The 14,508-nt window shown below is 40.9% G+C and overlaps 1 protein-coding gene across 5 annotated transcripts in view; it reads right to left on the bottom strand.

Annotated features, from left to right (window-relative positions):
- rttn (rotatin) overlaps positions 1 to 10,450 on the bottom strand; it is a 230,500-nt gene extending 220,050 nt beyond the window's left edge. For 3 of the 5 annotated variants that reach the window (XM_072570665.1, XM_072570664.1, XM_072570667.1), the window contains exons 1-4: positions 10,157 to 10,449; positions 8,060 to 8,247; positions 4,072 to 4,267; positions 1,316 to 1,417 (exon numbers count right to left, since the gene is read on the bottom strand). In XM_072570665.1, the coding sequence (XP_072426766.1) occupies positions 1,316 to 1,417; positions 4,072 to 4,267; positions 8,060 to 8,247; positions 10,157 to 10,187 (517 nt within the window). In that variant the 5' untranslated portion in view covers positions 10,188 to 10,449. The other 2 variants (XM_072570663.1, XM_072570668.1) reach the window with 2 other exon arrangements.
- Positions 10,451 to 14,508: the final 4,058 nt, after the last annotated feature.

The raw sequence follows: 14,508 nt of genomic DNA, 5'->3' as shown, positions 1-14,508 counted from the left end.
GAGGCATTTGGATGGGTATATGAACAGGAAGGATTTGGAGGGATATGGGCCGGGTGCTGGCAGGTGGGACTAGATGGGGTTGGGATATCTGGTCGGCATGGACTGAAGGGTCTGTTTCCATGCTGTACATCTCTATGACTCTATGACACATTCAATGCATTGTACGGTATTGAACAGACAAAGATCCCATTCCAATAATAACTCATAAAACAGAAAATCATTGTGGAAATAGGAAAACAATGTTTGTTTCAGACCTCAGAACTGCAATTTCCATCTCAGAGTTGTCAACTGCATTACTATGTTACACGTCGATTGTAAGACAATAAAAAAGAGAAACTGAAAGAATCTTATTTCTTGAGCTAATAACAGATGTGTTACCAAACAAATACAAGTATACTAAATTTCAAACAATTGCAATAATTTATAAAATAAGAGAAAAGGATACTGATTGGTCGGCAAGTTGACACTGACTGGCCAAGACATTGCCATGGAAAAAGGAACAGGTAACTGTGAGCTCCCCTAACTCTTTTGAAACATAACTCACAACAGGCATAAGACTTGAACATATTCCTTTGCCTCAGAGAATAGGTCTCTACTATGTTATTTCTAGCGAACACGCATGACCAATGATAGTTTGAAATTCAACACTCTTGTTTTTGTCCTGATGAATGCAAATCAAAACACTTCAGCAACAAGACCCTCTTGACAATATTTTGGTTCCTTTCCCTTCCACCTAAGGTGCAGTTATCCTTTCGGTTATCGAAAGATGTCATATGCACTTTTTTTCTGAAAGCACATTACACCAATACATGAAAGGGGGATCCTGATAATATTTGATCTGAAAGAATTTTCTTAAAAACTTCTCTTAAGACAGTGCAAAAATTCTGTGCTCTACTCAATGGACAGGTGTTACTTCTTTGCTTACATCTATGGGACAGATATTAAAAATACAGTAAAGAAGAATTGTCAACCTGCTCAGGGAATTAGCTCACACAAAACAGAACGGGTATATATCATATGACTGACAAATATCAATGAAACAACATGAAATGGGGCTCTATTCGTGCAATGAACCTCTGCTATTATTTTGACGTAAAAAGATTTAATTTAGTAATGACCAATAACAGTCACTTTATGCACAATCGTGAGCAGACTTTGACTTTTTGAGCCATTTCCTTGCACTTTATGATTTTTAACAAAACAGTAGAACTTTACAGATTTTATCGAACGTAAAAGCAGATGACAACGTATAGATTTCCCTTTAAGGGGAATCATATCCAAAAGTATGTCAAGGCTAAAGTTCAGTACAACTCACCAATTTCTTTCTGAGGCAAACTTCTGCTTTCTTTTATTTGACTGTAGCTGCTTTTCTGAAAGTAACCGACCATTTCCTCGTCGAATGTTACAGGTGGTATAGCTATAGAAATGTTTTTAAAAGTTTTATTTTTAAAATATTCAATACAACCTAGATATCATAGATAGGTACTACACTGGACATCACTTTCACATTTCAAACCACAATTTTATATTGTTCTACAAAGCCACAAAATGAACACTGAAAGCTTTTCCAGAGGAGATAATTTGACAGAGACAAACTAACAATTGTGGGAAAAAAGGCATATTTTCATTTTCTGCATCAAATCTGAGTCACCAAACAATTTTGACATAATGGATTCTTTCTTTCCTCCACTTTCTTTGCAATTGATCACTGTAATTCTAAATGCCAATCCTGCAGCAGTAAAATTTATAAATGGTGGATATTGTCACCTGTGTGGACATGACCCAACATAACGTGCCTCTGCTTGCAATTACTATATATATATTATGTTTATTAAAAATGGGCACATTTTTATTCCACAAAAACTTACATTGAAAACAGAATAGGTCCTATTTACTAACAATGAGCCTCTAATTTTCATCTACCCCTGAAGTGTAGTTTGCTAGTTATTTTTCTAAAAGTGTTCTATTTTCACATTCCGAAGAATAGGTTCCAGCATTTTATCTTCTACTGACATTAGGCTAACTAATCTGTAACCACGAGTTTTCTGGGATTGTTCCAGAATGTACAGAATATTGAAGATGACAAGTAACACATCCACTTATTTCAATGACCACTTAATCTATGTCCCAGGGAACTAAAGTATCAGCTTTCATCCCATTAATTTCTCTAGCTTTTTTTTGAAAACTAGAACTAAATTTCCTTCAATCCCTGCTTCTCAAAGGACACTTGCTTCCCTAGCACTTTTTATCAGTTCTTTTATGAATATAAAACTAAGGTACTTCTATTGTTTAATTGCTCTGCTACTACCTTACTCCAATTATCAATCTCCCATTTATCTTCACTAGTTTTTTTTTCATTTCTACATGATTATAGAAGCATTTAGCCAACTTTTATGATCCCTGTAAATTTGCTAATTTTCCCCTCTTAATCAATCTCTTGGTCCTCCTTAGCTTCTTTACACCTCTGGTTAATGTTCTCACACAAGTAGCTACTGTAGCAATTAGAGTCACAGAGTCATAGAGATATACAGCACGGAAACAGACCCCTCAGTCCAACTCATCCATGCCAACCAGATATCCTGAACTAAGCTAGTCCAATTTGCCAGCACTTGGCCCATATCCCCCTAAAGCGTTCCCTATTCATCCAGATGCCTTTTAAATGCTGCAATTGTACCAGCCTCCTCCACTTCCTTGGCAGTTCATGCCATATATGCAACACCCTCTGCATGAAAACATTGCCCCTTAGGTCCCTTTTAAATTTTTTCCCCTCTCACCCTAAATCTATGCCATCTAGTTCTGGACTCCCCCACCCCAGGGAAAAGACAATGTCCATTTATCCTATCCATGCCTCTCATGATTTTATAAACCTCTATAGGGTCAGTAAAGCAGCCCCAGCCTAATGGTATAACAGAGTGGCTTGCTAGGCTATTTCTAAGGGTAATTGAGAGTCAACCACATTGCTTTGGGTCTGAAATTACATGTAGGCCATACTAGGCAAGGTTGGCAGTTTCCCCCCCTAAAGGACATTAGTGAATCAGATGGGTTTTTCTAATGATCTACAATAGTTTCATGGTCATCAGTACATTCTTAATTCTAGATTTATTTTAAACTGAATTCAAAATTCAACCAGGTCCCAAGAATTTTAACTAAATTTCTGGATTAATAATCGAGCAATAATACCACGAGCCCATCATCTTCCCATTGTTTAGAGAGATTTAGTAGGGATACTTGAGATAGCATCAGTGTTTACACTGCGAAAACATTTAATTTTTATTTCCTCCTTTTTGGTAGATGTCTACTTTAAAAAAATAGAATTTGTCTAAATTACTATGGACATGTAAATTACGCATGCTTGCAGTTCATCTTTTGATATAGAAGACAAAGCAAATTAAAGACTAAACCTAGATCCAGGTACATAATTGTTGCAAGTGGCAATCTGTTGGTACGTTAGTCTTAGATTTTTGTGGCATAAAAGTGTCAGGCAATGAAGATCGACAAGTACACTATAGAAAGTGAAGAACTCCAGGTCAAGTTAGGAGTGACTGAGCCACTGAACTCAACAAAGTATACAAAAGCCAACCTGAATTTGGAAAAATCTTGTTTTGCAGATACAACATTCTTTTCAAAGTGGAAGTTCATGATTCCAACAGGAAACAAGCTCTCAGAGAAATTCAACTCAGTAAGGAATCTAGCTTCCAATTCCTACCAGTTACTGCAGCAGTTTTCACACTTTATGTCTTGGTTTAATTACATTTTTCAACAGTTACCAAGGTTTACTTTTATGTTACAATCTTTTTAATTTTTTGTACCCAAAGGATATTAATTTAAACCCCTTTCAAAGTCCTTCTTTACCTTCTACGTATTTTTTTCAGAGACTGATGAAGTTTCCATGAAAAAAATCACAAGTGTTAGAGCAAGGAAGCCTTACATGAGTAGTGCATACACATCACAGTAAGAAGGAAATGCTTCTCACCTATTTACCATTTTAAAAGCGAGCATTATAACAAAACAATAGATTGCATTATCCCAATATGACAGCACATAGGTTAACACTGCAATTGTTCAGGTTACCTTTATCATCAGAGGATTTCAGAGGTTGTGACTGATAGGCAATAGGTGGCACATCAACAATCGTATCTGGCAGTCTGAACAGATCATCCATAATCTCATCGATGCATGCTTGTAACTTTGGCTCCACATTGGATCGCAACTGTGCTAGAAATTCCAAAGCTCCAATTTCTCGAAATAATTGGGCAACTGAAGAGTGCTTTAAATGATTAAAAACATATACTAGATTTACTTTGCAGTATTCTTCATCATTTTATAACTGCAGGCTAACTTGATATTAAAAGAGTGTTCCAAAGTTCTATAATGAAAAATAAGCAATACAACCCATTTAAAAAAAATTATTATTGATAGTAATGGTAGGGAGAGATGCTGGTTATGCTCTGGGCACCTGAGATTGAAAGCCACTGTGGCAGAATTTATTTTTTTTTTATTCATTTTTGTGGAATGTGGGTGTCGCTAGCTGGTCAGTATTTATTGCCCATCCCTAGTTGCCCTTGAGAAGGTAGTGGTGAGCTGCCTTCTTGAACCACTGCAGTCCACCTGCTGTGGATTGACCCACATGCTAATAAGGAAGGAATTCCAGGATTTTGACACAGCAGCACTGAAGTAAAAGCAATACATTTCCAAGTCAAGATGGTGAGTGGCTTGGAGGGGAACTTGAAGATGGTGGCATTCCCATATATCTACTGCCCTTGCCCTTCTAGATGGAAGGGGTTGTGGGTTTGGAAGGCACTGTCTGTGGATCTTTGATCAATGCCTGCAGTGCATCTTGTAGATAGTACACACTGCTACTACTGAGCATCGGTGGTGGAGGGAATGGATACTTGCGAATGCAATGCCAATCAAGTGGGCTGCTTTGTACTGGATGGTCATAGAGTAAGAGATGTACAGCTCGGAAACAGATCCTTCAGTACAGCTCGTCCACGTTGACCAAATATCCTAACATAATCTAGGCCCATTTGCCAGCACTTAGCCCATATCCTCCCAAACTCTCTATTCATATACCCATCCAGATGCCTTTTAAATTTTATAGTTGTACCATTCTCCACCACTTTGTCTGGCAGCTCATTCCAAACACGCACCCCCCTCTGCATGAAAACATTGCCCCTTGGGTCCCTTTTAAATCTTTCCCTTCTCTCCCTAAATCTATGTCGTCTGTTCTGGACTCCCACAACCCAGGAAAACACCCTGTCTATTTACTCTATCCATGCCCCTCATGATTTTATAAACCTCTAAAATGTCACCCCTCAGCCTCCAATACTCCAGGGAAAACAGCCTATTCAGCCACTCCCTATAGCTCAAACCCTTCAACACTTGCAACATCCTTGTAAATCTTTTCTGAATCCTTTCATTTTTCACAACACTCCTCCAATAGGAAGGAGATCAGAGTTGTGGTGTACCCAATGTCCTGTATAGCCACATGACCTCCCAATTCCTATACTCAATGCTCTGACCAATAAAGGAAAGCATACTAAATGCCTTCTTCACTATCCTATCTACCTGCGGAATTCACTCTCAGGATCTGTGTAGAAGTGTAGAAGTTCTGTCCTAATTTGCCTTTCAAATGCAATACTTCACATTTATCTAAATTAAACTCCATCTGCCACTCCTCATCCCATTGGCCCATCTGATCAAGATCCCATTGCACTGGAGGCAACCTCCTTCACTGTCCACTACATCTCCAAGTTTGGTGTCATCTGCAAACTTACTAATTATACCTCCTATGTTCACATCCAAATCATTTACATGACAAAAAGCAGTGGACCCAGCACTGACCCTTATGGCACACCACTGGTAACAGGCCTCTATTCTGAAAAGCAACTCTTTCCCACCACCCTGTGTTTTACCTTCAAGCCAGTTCTGTATCAAAATGGTCAGTTCTCCCGTATTCCATGTGATCTAACCTTGCTCACCAGTCTACCATGAGGAATGTTATTGAATGCCTTACTGAGGTCCATATGGATCGCGTCCACCATTCTGCCCTCATCAATCCTCTTCGTTACTTCTTCACAAAACTCAATTAAGCTCATGAGACATGATTTCCTACGCACAACGCCATGTTAACTATCATGAATTAGTCCTTGCCTACTCAAATACATGTAAATTCTGTCCCTCAAGATTCCCTGCAACAACCCACCCACCTCCAATGTCAGGCTCACCGATCTGTAGTTCTCTGGCTCTTCCTTACTACCTCTCTTAAATAGTGGCACCACATTAGCCAACCTCCAGTTTTCCAGCACCTCACCTGTGACTATCGATGATATAAATATCTCAGTGAGGGAGTCAGGTGGTGAGTTACTCATCATAGTATTCCTAGCCTTTGACCTGCCCTTGTAGCTACTGCATTTATGTGGTAAGTCCAGTTAAGGGATTAGTTATAAAAGAAAGATAACAGAACACCAAGGGTCTGGCTAGCTAAATATGATCATCTTAATTTCAGAACAGGGAAGGAAAGACCACTGAAATGACTTCACAGTTTTATTTCACCTGCACCAACAATGTATGTTCCCCTAATTGTTAGGGTGTATATATCTATCTAACAGAGAGTTTATAATGGGATTGGAGTTTTCATTAATACTTTTATATGCCATTGGATTATATTTCTATCACATCAAAAACATATTAAATAAATTCAATAATGAGTTTCACTATCTAAAAATGTACATTAAAAATGAAGAATTTTAAATGAATTGGACTTATTGGTTTGGTTTGCGTGAACACTTCAATGTGCTGTTAAACTGCTTGCGAACATCACTGTGGCTGTGTGTGTGAAGATTCCCTTAACTTGGCACCAGATTTTATCTCATTCCCGATGAAGGGCTCCTGCCCGAAACATCAATTTTCCTACTCCTTGGATGCTGCCTGACCTGCTGTGCTTTTCTAGCACCACTCTAATCTTAACTCGAACCTCCACCATCCGCAGTCCTCACTTCCGCCTACCAAATTTTATCTGACAAGAGGGGAAAACTATTCCACAGAGTTCTTTGTGGTCCATAGCTCATATCTTTGTTTTGCCACTGACTGCAAAAATCTAGGCCATCAAGTTATTTTCCCCATACTCTTCTGGAAATCCTCTTCTTGGTTGCCACCAGTGACTGTATCCAAAATGATTCACTGAAATATTTGTATTATCTAATCATCTAGATAAATGTTTTCAAAATAAATTCCTTTTCCTTTAATCCAAGAGTCATCATCAGTTCAACACTGACAGGGGCAAGAGATGCACCGAAAAGAAATTCCTAAACTTAGGAGTGGGAGGGAGGGAATTGATGGTGCTTTCTATTGTCTGATCCTAAAGTACTTTATCTTTCTTACCCTGTGTAGTTTTTGTGTATAAGACTTATATCGCTCCAGTCTCTCAAAATACACACTATCTTTGCTACTAGATGCAAGCCTTTCAGCAGGAGCACTCCCATCTTCATGGGTCAGAGGTTCAAGCATTCTTCAGTGGCTCAAGCACATGAGTTGACATTTCAATGCAATTCAAAGTGATTGCTAAACTGGCAGACAAGACATTAAACTGAAGCACAGCCTGCCTTATTTGGTGGAACTATGTGATTCCTTGGCACTGTTCAAAGTGGGAAAAAAGGGAGTGCTACTTGAGCCTCTGCCACCCCGCTAATATGTACATTTTGTTTTCACATGATCTGGAATGCCTGTTAATGCAGCTATCTAACACCCTATGTATTTATACTGAAGATTCTTTGCAAAGATTTTAGAATGCAATCAGAGTTTACCTTCAACAGAAACCTAATTATAACAGCAATTCAGGAACTTCACAATATGTTGCTAGACACTGTACAGCATTGCCAGGACTCTTTCACTTGTATCATTATTTATAAATACTATTTTGGTTATAAACATCACTGGCAAATGTAAAACAAACTAAAAGAGAATGACAGTTATTCTACTTTTCAAAATTAAACTAAAATTATTCCCCTAATACACAAAAGTATCGTGTGCAGAAGATGACGATCTGCAAATAACTCACTTTTACAAGGTGATTACATAGTGAGAGTACTTCTTCTTGCATTGGAACAGTTGGAAAGTTGAACCATTCCAGAAGTCGAATGAAAAGGTTTTTTTCTTGAGCCAGATCAACAACAGAAACCAAACCATGATCAATTTTGCACAAAATATTCTTCAGTGCTCGAACTCTAATTTCCACAAGCTGATGACCTACGAAAAGCAAAGTAAAAGTTGAGTCCACTTGACATTTTCAATTTCCTTCAAATTTTCATCCTTATACTGTAGCAGCATGATCAATGTAACTTTCCTCCATTTGCTGCATTTCATGGCATGAACACTGCTACACTGTAAAATAATGAAGGATCTGTTCAGTTATTGCAAGTGATTGACTAACCAAACCCCTATCACATTACAGATCCTAATACAACACATAACTAACCACAAATAAACAAACAAAAGTGACACTTTGCCAAATGGTACACCAAAATGTATGTGATTAAAAAACCTGCAGAATCAAATGATAAGTAGACATAAAATGGGAAACTAGGTTCTACAAAACTTATGGAGCTTCCACATTATCAGAACTGGCTTCAACCACCAATTACCTGCTATTGTAAATCCAGATTATCTCATTCTTCACTACTGTTAGGCGACGTACTTCACCTCAGAGCAAAGATCTTGGCATATAATCATGTGATGGTTATTTTCAGGCACAAAACTACTCCTGTCAATGGTGTTACAATCACCACAGAGACTAATAACTTTTTTAAAAAATACACTTGAATTCCCAGTGACTGACCCTAATAAGTGTTTACCACCCCAAATTACCCTTGAGAAAGTGGTGGCGAGCTGAACCTTGCATTTTGCAGTTCATTTGACTTGGTTCACCCACACTGCTGTGACACAGCTACCGTAAAGAAATGGCAACGGATTTCCAAGTCAGAATGGCAGAAAACAGGGAGTCAAAGGTAGTGGTGCTCCCCATGTACCTGCTGCTCTTATCCTTGCCGATGGTCGTAGTTATGGGTTTAGCAGGTACTGTCCAAGGAACCTTTGTTAAATTCCTGCATTACATCTTGTAAATGGTACACCTGCCTCTGAGCAGCAGCAGCAGTGGATATTTGTGGATGTGATACCAATCAAGTGAGCTTTAGCCTGGATGGTATCGAGCTTGACAGTAGAAGGTGCTGCACTCATCGACGCAATGGGATTCTGTTAACAGTATGTTCGAGGCTAGGAATTATGCAGCAAGTAACTTAATTCCTGACTCCCAAAAACTACCTGTAAGACATGAGTCAAGAATTTGATGCAATACACCCCCTCCCACCTAGATGAGTGCAGCTCTGACAACACTCAAGAAGCATGACACATTGTCAAGTCAAACTACTTGATTGGCACATATCCATAAACATTTACTTCCCTCCACACCAACACATAGAAGCAAGCAGTTTGTTTCAAGTTGCACTGCACAAAATTAACCAAAGGTTCCTGAAACAAAACTTACTAACTAAACTTCCAATGTTCACATCCAAATCGTTTATATAAAAGGACATAAAGTAGTGCACTACTTTAAAAAGTGAAGGTAACACCAAAACAATTCATGTTCTTATCTGTGATTACATTTGGGGCATAAAGGCTGGGCTAAGACATGCATTGACAAACACGGCATATGGCTCAAGTTTATTCTATCAGTTTGCTACAGAAGACAATACAATGTCACACATAAATTGAACATGATACCTCAAAGAGACAAGCCCCTCCAGAAACCAAATGCATAAATCAAGAGAGAGAGAGAGACTCAGGGACAATAATAGTGAAAGGGAAGCTGCACACAGTGCGTGGCAGAAAGTGAGTTTTAAAAAAATCTCGCGTTCCACAGAAAAGTGCATTACAGGCGGAGGCATAGTCCATCTGGACAGCCACAAAGAAAGAGATACTTCACATACAAATTATCAAGAAGTATTCCACAGGGGACAATGTAGTATTGAGACGGCGAAAGCGCCATCCACGACACAGTATTACAGAGAGGGAGGACTGACAGAGTGAGAAATGATCCCCATTAATATCGATCAGGACAAGGCCATAGATCAGTACTGGCCCATTCCGGGCCGCTCTCTACCCAATTTCTTGATAAGTGGTGACAACTCCATCACCGTCCCCACAGTCCAAACTCTCGAACGCTGCCAGTTTAACGGTCGCGCCGGATCCGACGATGAATCCAGTCCGGCTCCAGGTCCGGCTCTGAAAGGGATCCGGGCGAATAACCGAGCCCAGCCAGCTATCTGCTCACGGAAAAAAAAAACTAATGCTGATCGTTATACTGTACAACGAATTAAAATTGAACGTGTAGAAGGATGTGAATGCTTTATTGTAATCAGTGGATTGAAGAGTTGATGATGGCGACTAAGATACAAATCTGACCGACTGCATTCTGGGAATTGTAGTTCATCCCAACACGAAAGAGCCCGTGATGCGGTCCGCATGCGCAGTTGGTCCCGCGTTTCGGAAGACGGATGGCGGTACGACGAGCTTGGAACGTGAGGGCGGGACCTTGAGTGGGGTGGGCGGGGACCGATGTGCATGGGCGGGGCCTAGTGCCAGGGGCGGGGCTTGTGGCCTATGGGCGGGACCTGAGGGGTGCTACTTGAAAGGAAGAAATATTGGGAGTTATTTATTTTAATACCTTTGCTAATTGCTTGTCTTTCTGCAACTAATCATTGAATGAATGGTTTCATTGTCAGATATTTTGGAAGATACAGTGGAAAGTGTTTTGTCGCCACAATCATGCACTAAATTGAGTCATAGAAAGAATAAAATTAAATGATTTAGAGTTCATCTTATGTTGAAATTGGGTCTCAAGCAGCCTTCAAGGCTTCTGCAAGGTATTCCAGGCATCAAGGCATCGTTCCTCCAGGTATAGCAACAACAACACCGATGCCTCGAGAGACCTTGGCTCTCCGCTGCTCCATCAACACCACCAAGATTCCCCATTCCCAAGCCTAACTCAGCAAAAAGTCCCCATTCCAGGAGCCGCAATTACTCCAGGCTCCAGGTTTACCGCAGCCAGGAGTCTCCACTCTGGGCACTGCTGCTACCAAGAACCCCAATCCATGCCACTAGCACTGCAGGCGCTACCATGCCTATAAAACTGCAGCCTCAAAGATGAAGAAAGAAAAAGAAAAAAACTACAATACATAGGTTGCTTGTAAGTGAAAAATAAGACCATAAGATATAGGAGTGGAAGTAAGGCCATTCATCCCATCGAGTCCACAGCACCATTCAATCATGGCTGATGTGCATTTCAATGCCACTTACCTGCACTCTCCCCATAGCCCTTAATTCCTTGCAAGATTAAAAAGTTATCAATCTCTGCCTTGAAGACATTTAATGTCCCGACCTTCACTGCGCTCCGAGGCAATGAATTCCACAGGCCCACCACTCTGGCTGAAGAAATGTCTCCTCATTTCCGTTCTAAATTGACCCCCTCTAATTCTAAGGCTGTGCCTATGGGTTCTAGTATCCCTGCCTGATGGAAACAATTTCCCTACGTCCAACCTTTCTAAGCCATGAATTATCTTGTAAGTTTCTCTTAGATCTCCCCTCAACTTTCTAAACTCTAATGAATACAATCCCAGGATCCTTAGCTGTTCCTCGTATGTTAGGCCTACCATTCCAGGGATCATCCGTGTCAATATCCGCTGCACATACTCCAGTGCCAGTATGTCCTTACTGAAGTGTGGGGCCCAAAACCAGACACAATATTTTAAATGGGGCCTAACAAGAGCTTTATAAAGTCTCAGAAGCATGCCACTGCTTTTACATTCCAACCCTCTTGAGATAAATGATAACATCACATTTGCTTTCTTAACCATGGACTCAACCTGCAAGTCAACCTTTAGAGAATCCTGTACTAGCACTCCTAGATCCTTTTGTACTTTGGCTTTATGAATTTTCTCACCGTTTAGAAAATAGTCCATGCCTGTATTCTTTTTTCCAAAATGCAAGACCTCGCATATCAGCCATGAGGACTGCTCTCCTAAACTGTCTTTCTGTCACCTCCCCTCCTCCTCAGTACTACCTGCTTGTCCACTTAACTACGTATCATCAGCAAACTTCGCCAGAATGCCTCCAGTCCCTTCTTCCAGATCACTAATACATAAAGTGAACAGCTGTGGCCCCAACACTGTACCCTGCAGGACACCACTTACCACTAGCTGCCATTCCGAAAAAGAACCTTTTATCCCAAATCTCTGCCTTCTGTCAGATAGCCAATCCTCAATCCATGCCAGAAGCTCACCTCGAACACCATGGGCCAACACCTAAATCAGCAGCCTCCCATGAGGCACCTTATTAAAGGCCTTTTGGAAGGCTAGGTAGATAACAGCCACAATGAAATTAAATCAATAGCAATAAACAAAGTCGGATCAGATGACGCAGAATCTTTGTGGTTAGAGTTGAGGGACCGCAAAGATAAGAAAACCATGATGGGAGTTATCGACAAACCTTCAAACAGTTCTCAGATATAGAAAAGACATGCAGGAAAGGCAAGGTTACAGTGATCATGGGTGATTTCAATATATAGTTGGACTGGAAAACCAGGTTGGGTAGTGGAATCAAAGAAAAGGAGTTTGTGGAATGTTTACAAGATGGCTTTGTGGAGCAGTTTGTGGTGGAGCCGACTAGGAAACAGGCAATTCTGGATTTAGTGTTGTGCAATGAGGCAGTCTTTGTTTAAGGTGAAGGAACTCTTAGGAAGAAGTGATAATATGATAAAATTATTCTGTAGTTTGAAAGGAAGAAGGTGGAATCAGATGTAACAGTTTTTCAGTTGAATAAAGGCAATTACAGAGGCATGATTGAGGAGCTGACCAGAATTGACTGGGATAGGAGCCTAGGAGAAAAAATATTGGCACAACAATGACAGGAGTTTCTGGGAGTATTTCGAGAGACACAGCAGAAATCCAACCTGAGGAAAAAGAAGCATTAAAGGGAGGATGAGGCAACCACAGCTGACCAGGGAAGTCAGGGACAACATAAAAGCAAAAGAGAAGGCATATAATGTAGCAAAGGGCAATGTGAAGCAAGAGGATTGGGAAGCCTACAAAGACCAACAGAGGACAACAAAAAAAAGGAGGGAGAAGATTAAATATGAGGGTAAGTTAGCCAGTAATATTAGGAAAGATTGCAAGAGTCTCTTTAGATATATAAAGGGTAAAAGAGAGGCAAAAATGGACATTGAACTGCTGGAAATGATGCTGGAGAAGTAGTAACGGGGAATAAAGAAATGGCCGAGGAAGTGATAAGTACTTTCCGTCAGTCTTCATGGTGAAAGACATAAATAATGTACCAAAAATTCAAGAGCGCGTGTGTGGGAGGGGAGGGCAGAGCTGAGTATGGTAGCCATCACCAAGGAGAAGGTGCTAGAAAAACTGAAAGGTCTGAAAGTGGATGAATCACCTGGAACAGGTGGGTTACACCATCGAACATAGAACATTACAGAGCAGTACAGGCCCTTCGGCCCTCGATGTTGCGCCAATCTGTCATACCAATCTGAAGCCCATCTAACCTACACTATTCCATGTACGTCCATATGTTTGGCCAGTGACGACTTAAATGTACTTAAAGTTGGCGAATCTACTACCGTTGCAGGCAAAGCATTCCATACCCTTACTAGTCTCTGAGTAAAGAAACTACCTCTGGCATCTGTCCTATATCTATTACCCCTCAATTTAAAGCTATGCCCCCTCATGCTTGCCGTCACCATACTTGGAAAAAGGCTCTCCCTGTCCACCCTGTCTAACCCTCTGATTATCTTATATGTCTCTATTAAGTCAGCTCTCAACCCACCCCAATAGCCTTAGCTAATATCCCCCCCAGGATACTGGTACCCCTCTGGTTTAGATGAAGACCATTCTGCTTGTAGAAGTCCGACCTACCCTAGAAAGAGCCCCAATTATCCAAGAATCCATGTGGGCGGCACGGTGGCACAGTGGTTAGCACTGCTGCCTCACAGCGCCGGAGACCCGGGTTCAATTCCCGCCTCAGGCGACTGACTGTGTGGAATTTGCATGTTCTCCCCGTGTCTGCGTGGGTTTCCTCCAGGTGCTCCGGTTTCCTCCCACAGTCCAAAGATGTGCAGGTCAGGTGAATTGGCCATGCTAAATTGCCCGTAGTGTTAGGTAAGGGGTAGATGTAGATGTAGGGGTATGGGTGGGTTACGCTTCGGCGGGGCGGTGTGGACTTGTTGGGCCGAAGGGCCTGTTTCCACACTGTAAGTAATCGAATCTAATCTAATCCAAAACCCTCCCTCCTGCACCATCCCTGTAGCCACATGTTCAACTCCCCTCTGCCCTATTCCTCGCATCACTAGCATGTGGCACGGGCAACAAACCAGAGACAACAACTCTGTTCGTCCTAGCTCTAAGAGACAATAACTCTGTTCATCCTAGCTCCCTGAATTTCTGCCTTAAA

This window comes from Chiloscyllium punctatum, chromosome 5 (assembly GCF_047496795.1).
Source record: "Chiloscyllium punctatum isolate Juve2018m chromosome 5, sChiPun1.3, whole genome shotgun sequence".
Lineage (NCBI taxonomy): Eukaryota > Metazoa > Chordata > Chondrichthyes > Orectolobiformes > Hemiscylliidae > Chiloscyllium > Chiloscyllium punctatum.
Note: the sequence above shows the minus strand (reverse complement) of the source record. Positions and strands in the feature narration are given on the sequence as shown.